General features: G+C 47.8%; 1 protein-coding gene across 7 annotated transcripts in view; it reads right to left on the minus strand.

Moving 5' to 3' along the window:
* The window catches only part of CENPE (centromere protein E), a 211,295-nt gene that overhangs the window by 66,356 nt on the left and 131,740 nt on the right, over window positions 1–13,199 (minus strand). For all 7 annotated transcript variants that reach the window (XM_077278140.1, XM_077278132.1, XM_077278125.1 and 4 more), the window contains one exon: window positions 6,191–6,295. In XM_077278140.1, coding sequence (XP_077134255.1) covers window positions 6,191–6,295 — 105 coding nt within the window. The remainder of the gene's footprint in view (window positions 1–6,190; window positions 6,296–13,199) is intronic.

Genomic DNA, 13,199 nt, shown 5'->3' on the forward strand with positions numbered 1-13,199 from the left:
CAGGTCCTGTTCGCACAACAACTCTGACCGGCTGGCCGCGTGCAGCGCTGAGAGGTGAGTATAACATGATTTTTTATTTTTATTCTTTTTTTTACACACAAATATGGTTCCCAGGGCCTGGAGGAGAGTCTCCTCTCCTCCACCCCGGGTACCACCCGCACATTATCCGCTTACTTCCCGCAACGTGGGCACAGCCCCATGCGGGAAGTAAGCGGTTCAATGCATTCCTATGGGTGCAGAATCGCAGCGATTCTGCACAAAGTGACATGCTGCGGAATGTAAACCGCTGCGTTTCTGCGCGGTTTTTCCCGCAGCATGTGCACAGCGGTTTGCGGTTTCCATAGGTTTACATGTAAATGTAAACGCAATGGAAACTGCAGCGGACCCGCAGCGGCAAAATTGCGGCAGTTCCGCGGTAAAAACCGCAAAGTGTGAACATGGCCTAAAGGGGAGGGGGAGTGCTGGCAAATACAAAGCCCAGCTATGATAAAAAAAATGAATGGCTGCGGCTGTGTCGGCTGCTCCCTACGACTGACGCCGCCCTGTCCCTTTGCAATGAAGGGGACAGTGCTCTCAGGGATGACGCCTGCCGCTGCGGAGGGAAAGAAGGGAGATATACCCGTGTCTGAGTCCCAGTCCCCCTGCAGCAATGATGACAACATCAGAAGTCCTCAGGGTGGGTGAGGATCACTGTAAATCGGGTATCCTCCTTCCCCCGCACTGTCTCCGGACGGTGCAGAAGACGGCGTCAACCCCTTACAAGAAGGGGGAAGGCCACCACTGGTGACCACCGTCTTTCTCCCAGCCCTCTCTGAGGAGAGGGGTGAGGAAAAGGAAAGGACTGGCCACCTGGAATCACCCTCAAACACCCGTAAGGGTAACGGGATAAAGTCCTGCCTGCGGATCTGAGAGTGGGTGATGTGGGTGGCAACACACTGCTCTCTTGGTCGCATACATACGGGAAAACAGGGTGAGAAATTACACCTTGTTACACTAAGAAAAATGAACCTGAAAAACAAGGGGAAAAAGATTAATAAACACAAACGGGGAACCTGCAAAGGAAAATGCGGATCTGGGAGGAGATCCAGGCCCACGGCCCGCCTCCTACAGACACTAAGCTTAAACTGAGGTAATTGGTGCCTGTCAGTGGGTGTATACGGTGGAGAAGCTATTTTCCTTTTTTGCATAGTCTCGGCTTCCTAGTGAAAGTAGCACACACCCATGGTTATCTGTGTCCCCAATGAAGTGATAAATAACTTTTAATATACTCATCTGCGGGGCGGCCCGGTGTTGTCAATTCGATGCATGTCGCTGGTCTTGGTCCAGCACCTCCCATCTTACGATCCTCATCCTCCTGCTTGCTTCGTGTAGATGACGACTCCCTTTGTCATCCACACAGTCTACCCGGCACAGCGCTCCTGCACAGGCATACTTCTCTGCCCTGTCGAGGGCAGAGTAAAGCAACGCAGTGCGCATGCGCCGGGGCTCTTTGACCTTTCCCAACACTGCAGTACTTTGCTCTGCCCTCAAGGCAGAGAAGTACACTTGCGCAGGAGCACAGTGCCGAGGAGATACATCATCCACATAATGCAAGCAGGAGGTCAGCATCGGACCATTAAACCATTAATGGCCATCGGACTGGAATGCCCAGCAGGTAAGTATAATTAAAAATAGGGATTTCTGTGTACTCACCATAAAATCCTTTTCTCCGAGCCACTCATTGGGGGACACAGGACCATGGGTGTATGCTGTTGCCACTAGGAGGCTGACAATAATTTATACAAAGAAAGTTAGCACCTCCCCTGTAGTATACACCCTCATGCTAGCTCCAAGAGAACCAGTTCAATGCAAAAGCAGTAGGAGAACATTAACAATACATAACAGTACAACATGTCAAACTAAACAACAAGCACAAGCCATTACAGTAACAGGGTGGGTGCTGTGTCCCGCAATGAGTTGCTGGGAGAAAAGGATTTTATGGTGAGTACACTTAAATCCCTATTTCTCCTTCGCCTCATTGGCGGACACAGGACCATGGGACGTCCCAAAGAAGTCCCTGGGTGGGAAAAACAACCGGAAAAAAAAATAAAAAAAAAATCAGGCTTCATGAAACTGCTTACATGTGCAGCACTGCAGCCTGCAGAATTTTTCTGCCCAGTCCCGCATCAGCCGAAGCTTGAGTATGAAAATTATAGTGCTTCGAGAACGTATATGTAGGCTGGAACAAGTCGTGGCTTTACAGACCTGTTCCGCTGATGCCAAATGGCCCAGGAAGCACCCACTGACCGAGTGGAGTGTGCTCTGATCCCCGCTGGGATAGGCTTACCTCTGATGCGGTAGGACTCCTGAATGGTGGAACGAATCCAGCTAGCTATCGTGGCCTTTGAAGCGGCTAGACCCTTCCTGTAACCCTCAGGAAGCACGAACAAAGAAACCAACCTTCGGAAGGACGCCGTCCTCGAGACGTACCTTCTCAGAGCTCTGACTACATCCAGAGTATGGAGAGCACTTTTCACCCTGTGGACTGGAGTAGGACAACATGAAGGAAGAACAATGTCCTCGTTAAGGTGAAAAGATGAGACAACCTTGGGCAAAAAGGATGTGGACAGCCTAATGACAACCTTGTCCTGGTGGAAAATAAGGAAAGGCGCCCGACAGGACAGAGCAGCCAGCTCCAAAACTCACCTGATTTATGTGATTGCAATGAGAAAGTAAACTTTCCAGGACAGAAAGGTGAGCGAAACGTCATGAAGCGGTTCAAAAGGAGCTTCCTGTAAGACTTCCCTTGGGACCTTAACTTGGTCCTGGTCTAAAGGGACGTGATGGGGGGGGGGGGAAGCACATGTGAAACCACCTGAATTAACATCGTCACCTGACGTTTTGTCGCAATCTTACGTTGGAATAAGACCAATAAGGCAGATATCTGGCCCTTGAGTGAGCTGAGCTCCAGGCCGATCGGTAGGAACTCTAGAATGGTGGGAATAGAGAAGACAAGGAGAAGACGTCCAAGATCCTTGCACCAAGCAAAAAATGGCTTCCAGGTACTGTGACAAATGCGTACCGCCGCAGGCTTACAAGCACTGATCATTGTGGACACGACCAGTTGTGAAAAACCAGCCTGGGTCAGAATCCAGGATTCAACAGCCAAGCCGTTAAGTACAGGGCCGTTGAGTTCTGGTGGTAAATCGGTCCATGGGAGAGCAGATCTGGACGATCGACAGTCATCAGGGTACGTCGGCGACAAGGCGCACCAACTCTGCGAACTACGCACGGCGTGGCAAATCCATTTGTCGTGAACGACAGAGCCAGACCTGGTGAAAAAGAAGCAGGCGACCGCCTACCCTGCTGGTGTCAACCGGATAACGCCATGAGTCATTAGGTGGAAAATCTTTGGAATCTAGATGCTTTAGATCCAGATTGTGTGTGCCGACCCTTCCATTGCCAATTGAACCTATAGGATGTCTGGGGACCTCTGTTCCGGAGTGGAGAGCGTCCTGATCCTGAAGAGGTAGTGGACTAAAGCGGATTGGTGTGAAAGGATCAAAAACGGATTTGTTGTCGACGCCGAAAAGGACGCCTAAGCCTCTGCTGGGGAAGAAATTTGCTCTTTCCTCCTGTAGCATCTGAGATAAGCTGATCCAGCTTCTCTCCAAATAAACGCACACTCTGGTAAGGAAGAGATGTCAGACTTTTAGACGCAGAATCCGCCATCCGAAGCAGCGTGTACCAGTTAATCTCCTGTCTGAGACATTTGGCTAGCCAGCTGCACTGCCTCTGGAGGAAGATTACTGCTCTGACTCCGACTAGGAAACCATTGCTTTAGATACCCATGTTGCAGCAAAGGAAGGATATAGAGCCGTACCTGAGGCCTCAAAGACAGATCGAGCCAAATTTTCTATCTGGCGGTATGTGGGATTTTTAATAGATGATCCGTCCGGCAGGAAAAGAAGGGTTTTGGATGCAAGGCGAGACTGGCGAGTCTACTACAGGGAACTTGGCCCAATCTTTTCTCAGATCGGCTGAGAAAGGTTAATTCGCCTCAAGCAGTTTTTGTCCTGTAAAGCGCTTATCCGGTTGTTCCCTGTGCCGATTAACTATATCCTGAAACTCCGGGTGAATGGTGAATGTTCTAAGAGGACGATTAGCTGTTTGTTTGTTTTTTAAGCACACAGAGTAATCCAGTAAGGAGCCAGAGTCTTCATCAACCTTCAGAGTTTGGTTGACTGCCTCAAATCAGAGAATCGACCGTCCTCCAAAAGTCTGGCGAATCCAGATCTAAGCAGATGTCCGATTCATACTCAGAATAGAGTTCGCTATCAAAGACTGGAGAGGGAGTGCGAGAGATGGGGCTCCCGGATGCCAAGGCACGTGACTGTACGGGAGACGTGCTACGTATCCTTTTCCTGGACACTTGTACTTTTCTACATTGAGTGCGGCCCCTGCTAGCCGACTGTTCACGTGTAGGTGAAGGTCCCTCTACGTCAGATGTGCGAACACCACGATTCCCAGAAGGAAATCTGAAGGTTTCAAGCGCTTTGGCCAGAGAAGTCATAGATTGCAACAGAGACGAGACTTTTGGAAACGCAGACTGGCAGGAGTTACTTGAAGTTCAAAAGACCGTAACAGTCTTATGGGGCTTCTTAGGTGCACGAGGCTGGGGCATTATGTACTCCTATGTGCCCCCTTAATCAGGGTTCCTACAGAGGAAAGGATACTGAAAGGGAAAAGGAGAGGGAGAGAGAAAGAGAGAGAGAGCTAATGCAGCGCTCTTTATCCAGGTCCTGTTTCCCAGCCATGAAAATCACACTCCACGTCGCTATCCGGGCAAGCAGGAGGCTTCCTGAGCATCCGGAGGACCTGTCAGCTTGCAACAGGGTGTAGGAAGATGGCCGACAAGATTTCATGGGCAACTCTCATTCAGAACAAGAAGCGCCTAAAATGTGGGTGGGGCCACCAACACGCATAATAGCGGGGGAGGAGCCTCAGCCTGCACAAGGTCAAAACCAGGGACTAAATTTTTACCCAGGCCTGAAAAACACCCCCTCCCCAGGAAAAGTCTGTTGCCTGTGCCCGGACTGCTTAGAGCCCCCCTCCTTCTCAGCACTTACTCGGAGAGGCTGGAGATTTCCTTCGGACGATGCTGCAGGTACCTCCATTGTGCAGCTGCTGTCGCTGGTGATTTTTGGACGCTGCAGGGATAAGGATAAAAAACCCTCAATCCACACTCCCTTTCACAGGGAGATGGAGAGGAACCGTCCACCTCCTTGCTTCATTCGCTAGACAGTGGTGGAGCAGTGGGGGCTGCACGGACGCCAAAACGGAGGGTGCCTCTGTGCATCCAATGGGTTTAATCCTGGTGGACAGGGTTGGTTGTCTAGCATTAAGCCTGGCTGCAGAAGAGGATACATGGAGGCGACACTCCATGTGCTGGTCCGTTGATGGAGCGGGGAGATCGGTGCCCTTTAAAGAGACCCGTCGTCTCTAAAAATCAGCCTAGGCATGGCATCCCATGTCGCAGGAGAGGATACTTGGAGGCGACACTCCACGTGCTCGCCTGTTGTTGGTTTGGGGAGATTGGAGCCTTCATCGTTAAAAAAATCTTAAGAATTAAAATAAAATAAAAGTTTTTGGTCTGAATAGCAGACCCGTGTGCCTTCTACGGACACTAAGCAAGAACTGGTTCTCTGGGAGCCAGCATGAGGGTGTATACTGCAGGGGAGAAGCTAACTTTCTTAGTATTAACTTAGTGTCAGCCTCCTAGTGGCAACAGCATACACCCATGGTCCTGTGTCCCCCCAATGAGGCGAAGGAGAAAGTTATTTTTCTTCTGTTGCAGGTCGGGTTGGGGGCAGATATACAGCAGTATAGAATGCAGTATATCAGCCCTGAAATGTAATGGCCGTATCAAATGTGGTGACAGGTTCAGTTTAAGTTTTAGAAGACCCTAAAAAATACCCAGTTGGTCTGCAAGCAGAGATCTCACATACTGCACACCAAAAACACATCTGTCTTTAGCAGCTTATCCAGGATATGAATATTTTCTTATAATTCTCCCTCTAGCGAAGAGGTCTTTGTGGAGATAGAGATATATATATAGAGATAAATATATATATATACCCCAACAAAAACAAGTGAGACATCCCTGCAAACAAGGCTGCTATTCAGCGATTTACAATGGGGAAATTCATACCTTTTTTTCAAGTAATGAAATATAATTTGTCAGGTTTTCCACTCTATGCTGCTGCTGCTGAAGTTCTTCTTGAGCCTTTTGAAGTTTATCTTGGATTTCTGTAGACTGAAGGATGAAAAATGCCATTAAACATCATTCCTATAAAAAGATGGAAACAGCCACTCTTAAAATCAGGCTACCTATATTAAAAGTGGGTTTAGATGCACTTCTAATGAACCCTGCAACTAAGGGCATGTTTTGATTCAGTAACTCGAATGGCTACAGGTATAGTCCAGATTTACATAATTGAGGATTATGTGATGGTTTTTGCCTAGACTCCTATACGCCCTGTGAGGTCAATCGTAAACGACAGTTGTTAGGTGACCCCAGGTTCTACATAGAAACATACTGAACCCACAGGAGAGCTTCGTAATTACAACCATAGCTGTGGTTACAATGTAAAATAAGAGTGAGTGTGGACTTGGTCAAGCTATTTCATGAAACCGCTAAATCTAATGGTCACTGCTCCCTGCGAATTCTCTTGGATCTCTCAGCAGCATTCGACACTGTGGATCATCAGCTCCTCCTCCCTATGCTCCGCTCCATCAGCCTCAAGTACACCGTTCTCTTCTGGTTCTCCTCCTATCTCTCTGACACCTCCTATCTCTCTGACAGCTCCTTCACTGTATCTTTTGCTGGCTCCTCATTCTCTCACCTTCCCCATACTGTTGGGGTTCCTCAAGGTTCGGATCTAGGCCCCCTCCTCTTCTCTTTGTATACTGCCCCTATTGGTCAATCAGTAGATTTGGTTTCCAGTACCATCTCTATGCTGATGACACCCAAATATACACTTCTCCTGATATCGCGTCTGCCTTTTTAGAAAACACCAGTAATTGTCTTACCGCTGTCCCTATCATCATGTCCTCCCTCTATCGGAGTATAAACAAAAAACCGTGTGCACTGCTCAATAGGATGGTGCCCAGGTAGGTTCCAAAACCATAGTGATACATATAAGAAAAACCTGGCACTCAACTTGCATGAAGATGCTTTTTAATAATTCCAAGTGGAGATACAGTGACAGCAATAGCAAAACGTTTCGGTCATAAATGTCTGACCTTCATCAGTTGCAAAAAGTGATTACTGGTGGCGTGAGTGTTGTCACTAACAGATCGTTTGTGGTATGAATAGCCCTAAATAGAAAGGCACTGTTCAGTATAATAAGATATGGGCGCAGCCCTGTTGTGGCGCTGCCTGACGCGGAGACAAGTGGTGGACCCCGCGTCAGGCAGCGCCACAACAGGGCAGCGCCCATATCTTATTATACTGAACAGTGCCTTTCTAATTAGGGCTATTCATACCACAAACGATCTGTTAGTGACAACACTCACGCCACCAGTAATCACTTTTTGCAACTGATGAAGGTCAGACATTTATGACCGAAACATTTTGCTATTGCTGTCACTATCTCCGCTTGGAATTATTAAAAAGCATCTTCATGCAAGTTGAGTGCCAGGTTTTTCTTATATGTCTCCCTCTATCTGAAACTGAACCTGTCAAAAACTGAACTCCTTGTGTTTCCTCCCTCTACTAACCTACCTATGCCCGACATTGCCATTTCCATGTGTGTTTCCACCCTTACTCCCCAGCAACATGCCCGCTGTCGTGGGGTCATACTTGATTCCGAGCTTTCACTCATCCCCCACATCCGATCACTGGCTTGCTCTTGTTATCTGCACCTCAAAAACATTTATAGAATTCGACCATTTCTTACTTTCGACTCTGCAAAAACTCTCATTGTTTCTCTTATTCATTCTCGTCCTGACTATTGTAATTCTCTACTAATTGGTCTCCCGCTTACCAAACTCTCCCCTCTCCAATCTGTCTTGAATGCTGCAGCTAGGATCATATTCCTCACCCATTGTTACAACGATGCCTCTACCTTGTGCCAGTTGTTACACTGGTTACCCAGCCACTCCAGAATCCAGTACAAACTGATTATCCTCATCCACAAAGCACTCCATGGCTTAGCACCACCCTACATCTGCTCCCTGGTCTCAGTCTACCACCCTACCCGTGCCCTCAGTTCTGCTTATGACCGGAGGTTAGCATCCTCAATAATCAGAAACTCCCACTGCAGTCTCCATGACTTCACATGCTGCGCAATTCTTTGGAATGCACTATCACCGTGTATATGATTAATCCCCAATCCCCACAGTTTTATTTTAAGCGTGCCCTAAAAACGCACTTGTTCAGACTGGCCTACCGTCTCAACACATTAACCTAACTATCCCTGTGTTGCCCATTCAAAATGTTTACCATAACCAGGGTCCTCGCATCATGTTCTAACATGCTTTATGCATTTAGTAGCCCTCTGTGTCTGTACTGCTACATACTTAGGCTGATAACCAGTTCATGCAGCATTACATGAACACCCGATTCTTACACACTGGCTGGTCTGAACAACGAAAGCAATTGTTACCATCACCTTTTGTGTCTCCCCTTTTCCACCTAGATAGTAAGCTTGCGAGCAGGGCCCTCATTCCTCTTGGTATCGGTTTTGATCTGTGTGTTTATTGTTTTGCTGTAATGTCTATTGTATTTACAAGACCCCTCTAAAATGTAAAGTGCTGCGGAATATATTGTGCTATAGAAATAAAATTATTATTATCATTATTATTAATAATAAAGTCAGATTTAGGACAACTGGACATGGGCTTTTATTTTTGAAGAGATCTGTAGGAAGCTAGTGGGACAAGTCTCTCACTCCGCTTTGGGTCTTGGGAGTGGTCCATGTCCACGATTTCCATTTAAACTTTCAGGTAAGGGTTGGGTGTGTCTGTTGGTTTGCAAGAAGCAGAGCAAAAGTTTGTGTAGGCCTGTCTCTGAAGTTGAACACAAACCTGAGCCAGAGACTAGAGCAAAGCCATTACCGCACCCATGAGTCATACGGTGGTGCAGTTGCTAACAGATTGATATGGACGTTCTGGCTGTGAACTTGATAAGGTTTGGATTTATTTTGCAAGATGGCAAATAAAGACATTTAAGTTGAACTTTCTTGCTTCACTGTCTCATTACCGCTGCCTTGCATATGGTGGAGAATGCGGGCAGTGTGAATTGAATTGATGCATACTCCGAAGAAAACCGCATGTCTGATTAAACCAACTATGCTGCAACTCAGGCCCGCAGAGAAGAAGGAACTACTGAAGTATCTGATCCTCAATGCGCAGCAGAAGTTTCAGCAGCAACAGCAGACTGACAACCCGATTCTACAACCTCTCTCTGCGAGAGATTCCCCCCCCCCCCCCCACCGACCGTCCAGAGGCCCAGGACAAGGGCAGGTCGGCACCTAGAAAGATTAGTCCGAAGGATGACAGGGAAGCCCTTCTCACTGTGTTAGAGAGAAAAGCGGAGCAGGACAGTTAGCCAATCTCCCAGTAGGCTGAAGTCGTGCCCCGTTCCTGATGGAGATACTGAGAAGGCCTATTTTGACCGCACCCAGGAGGACACCCAGGACTATGGGAAGCTCAAAAAAATGTGAGATCCTTGCCCAGATGGAGGTTAATACTCATGAGAGTATTCCAGTGTGGAGGCCTGATCCGCTAGGTCTTAAAGGGACTGTCACCTGAATTTGGAGGGAACAATTTTCAGTCATATGGGCGGGGTTTTCGGGTGTTTGATTCACCCTTTCCTTACCAGCTGGCTACATGCTGGCTGCAAGATTGCCTTTTGCAGGCATGTACTACAGAGGACAGAGAATGAACTTCAATACAATATTGCAGCCAGCGGGTAAGGAAAGGGTGAATCAAACACCCGAAAACCCCGCCCATATGACTGAAAATTGTTCCCTCCAAATTCAGGTGACAGAGTCCCTTTAAACCTATGACTTGTTGAATTTAGTTAAAAAAAAAAAAAAAAGGGATTTTTGTGCACTCTCCATAAAATCCTTTTCTCCGAGCCATTCATTGGGGACACAGACCGTGGGTGTATACTGCTGCCACTAGGAGGCTGACACTAAGTAATACAAAGAAAGTTAGCTCCTCCCCTGCAGTACACACCCTCCTGCTGGCTCTCAGCTAACCAGTTTAGTGCAAAAGCAGTAGAGGATCAATAACAATATATGAGCGTATAGCAGGTCACATTATATATGAGTGTATAGCATGTCAAATTATATAACAAGCATAAGCTAATAATAGGGTGGGAGCTGTGTCCCCCAATGAATGGCTCGGAGAAAAGGATTTTACGGTTAGTACACAAAAATCCCTATTTCTCCTTCGCCTCATTGGGGGACACAGACCGTAGGACGTCCCAAAGCAATCCCTGGGTGGGGACAACATCAGATCAGGCCTTGTGAAACTACAACTTACAAGTGTGCCACTGCGGCCTGCAGAGTCCGCCTGCCCAGATTCACATCTGTGAAAGTCTGGGAATTATAGCGCTTCAAGAATGCATGCGGACTAGACGAACCCGCAAGCTTGCAGGCGTGCTTTGCCAACGCCTGGTGCCTAGAACCCAAGAAACCTCGATAGACAGGGAGATGGGCTGACATATAACACGGAAAGACTCCTGGATGGTGTAACGAATCCACCAGGCTAACATAGCCGATGAAACGGCTAAACCCTTCCTGTAACCATCAGGAAGCCGTCCTCTTACCGTGAGGTAGTCCAAATAAAGTGTCCAACCTTCGGAAGGACGCTGTCCTCGAGACGTACCTATTCAGAGCACTCACCTCGTCCAGAATATGGGGAACCCATTACATTTTGTTGGCTGGTGCCGAAAGATGAGGGAAAAACGATGCCCTCATAACTGTGGAAATACAATACCACCTTGGTAACAAGGGACGGGGATGGCCTGAAGACAACCTAGACTTGAAGGTAATAAGGGAAGAACAGAAAAAAAAAATAAAAGTCCGAAAGAACAGAGCAGCTTGCTCCGAAGAGTCATCAGGATGACAAGAAAGCAGAGAAAAAAAGGGCGACCTTCCCTGATAGTAAAGTCTGTCCAGGATCAAAAGGAGTCTACTGTAAGACTCCCAGGACCATTAAGGTCCCAAAGATCTAACGGTTTGTGATAGGGAAGAACCACATGTGAAAACTCCCTGCAAGGAAGTTCCTACTTGCAGTTTTGTTTCAATAAGATGCTAAAATACTAGTTCCGTAAATGAAAAAAAAATCTGACGTGATCAGTGCAGATCTCCCAGGATCACTGGGGCCCTTCCTGCTTCCCCGAAAGGCTCTTGAAAGTAGTGGAAGAAGGGTTATGGAAACTGGTACCATGGAAGAACCAGAGCATGCACTGCGATGGCTTTTGGATCTCGAGGCCAAACCATGAACTAGAGTACATTGGCGTTCAGTCTGGACGCCATGCGACCTACATCTGGAGTGCTCCAGAGGAAGGAAGATCTGATGGAAAACTTCCGGGTGAAGTTCCCACTCACAAGAGGCGGGACCCCGACGGTGTCTGCTGCCCAGAGTTCTACGCCTGAGATGTGTAGTGCCGAGATCACCGAATAATAGATCGTGGCCCAACAGAGAATGTGAGGTACCTCGGCCATGATGCCTGACCGTGGGTACCTGCTAGATGATTGACATATGGCAAAGACGTAAGATTTTCTAATTGAATAGGATGGGGTGACCCGCCAGAAGGCAGTGGACCTGCTGTAGAACTAGCCGTACCGTTCGGATCCCCAGAACAATGATCAGGAGAAGAGGACTGGCATCGGTAGTCACTAATAACCATTGAACCGGGAGAAAGGATCTCTCCTGGATGAAGGAGGAGCTCAGAAACTAACCTTTGAAAGCCTGTTTGACCTGCAGAAAACGAGAGGAGCGAAGGAAACCGCTTCCATTGTCGTCACCAAATTTCCTTAGAAACCTCCTACCAAATCGAATGGAATGAGGGGGGTGAATGAACAAGTGCGCAAGCTCCCTGTTGAAGGGCCACGGGCCTTATCTCAAGGGAGAATCACCAACCTTCTGGAAGATTCCAGGATCATCCTCATAAAGGATATCTGCTGGGCTGGAAATGAGGAAAAACTTGTCTAAGTTTAGGTGCAAGCCCAGGAGAGAGAGGGTATCGCAAGAGATATAAACGACTCAGCGCAGGTCTGGAAGAGTTGCTAGAAAGTCGACCAGATAGGGCAGGACGACCACGCCTCTACGGTGCAAGAGGAACATGACAGCCAACATAACCCTCTGGGTGCGGTAGCAAGGCCGAAGGACAAGGTGGTGATTTGAAAATGCTGTTCGCGAAAGGGAAAGCTAAGGAATTTTTGAAGAGGGGAAAACCTATGAATGTGAAGGTAAGCATCCCGAATGTCGGTAGATGCCAGGAACTCAACCCTTTTACGTTGAAGTAATGGCTGAGCGGAGGAATTCTATCCGAAGGGGGACCTTGTCAAGCTTGGTAGAAGTTTGAGGTTCAGGGTCGGTCTTACTTTTCAGTCCCCTTTTTGGAACCAAGATCCCTTAGATCTACACCGTCCTGGACAACTGATCCACTTCTGGTTGGGTCTATGGGAAATATGTGATCCTTTGTTCCTGCGTGGTGAACACTCCCAAATTCTCACCGAATAACCGATTACTCTGGTAAGGGAGTGATGTTAGAGGCTTTTTGAACGCAGAGTACGCTTCCATTCTCTGAGCTATAATGTCCTTCTTAGTGTAATGGCATTTGCTGCTGACAGCGCCACGCAAGTAGACGCATCCAAGAGGCGTGAAGCAGCTGGTCTCCTCGCTCAAGAAATTTGATTGACCAGCTGTACTGTCTTCCGGAGAAGGTTACTGTTGGAAATCAACGTAGTTAAGGTCGCTGACCAGGAGACCATTGCTCTAGCAACACATGCGGCGGCTAAGGAAGGGTAGAGCGCTGAAACGGGGGTCACAAGACGGAACGAACCAGAATGGCTATCTGACAGCCCGTTGTATTTTTAATTGATGACCCATCGGGCAGGGATTCTGGTAGGTATACAACAGGATATTCTACCTGGTTAAAATGCCAAGTGGCCGAATGCGCGGCTGCATGCAGAAGGTCA

Source organism: Ranitomeya variabilis, chromosome 1 (genome assembly GCF_051348905.1).
Source record: "Ranitomeya variabilis isolate aRanVar5 chromosome 1, aRanVar5.hap1, whole genome shotgun sequence".
NCBI classification, from domain to species: Eukaryota; Metazoa; Chordata; class Amphibia; order Anura; family Dendrobatidae; genus Ranitomeya; species Ranitomeya variabilis.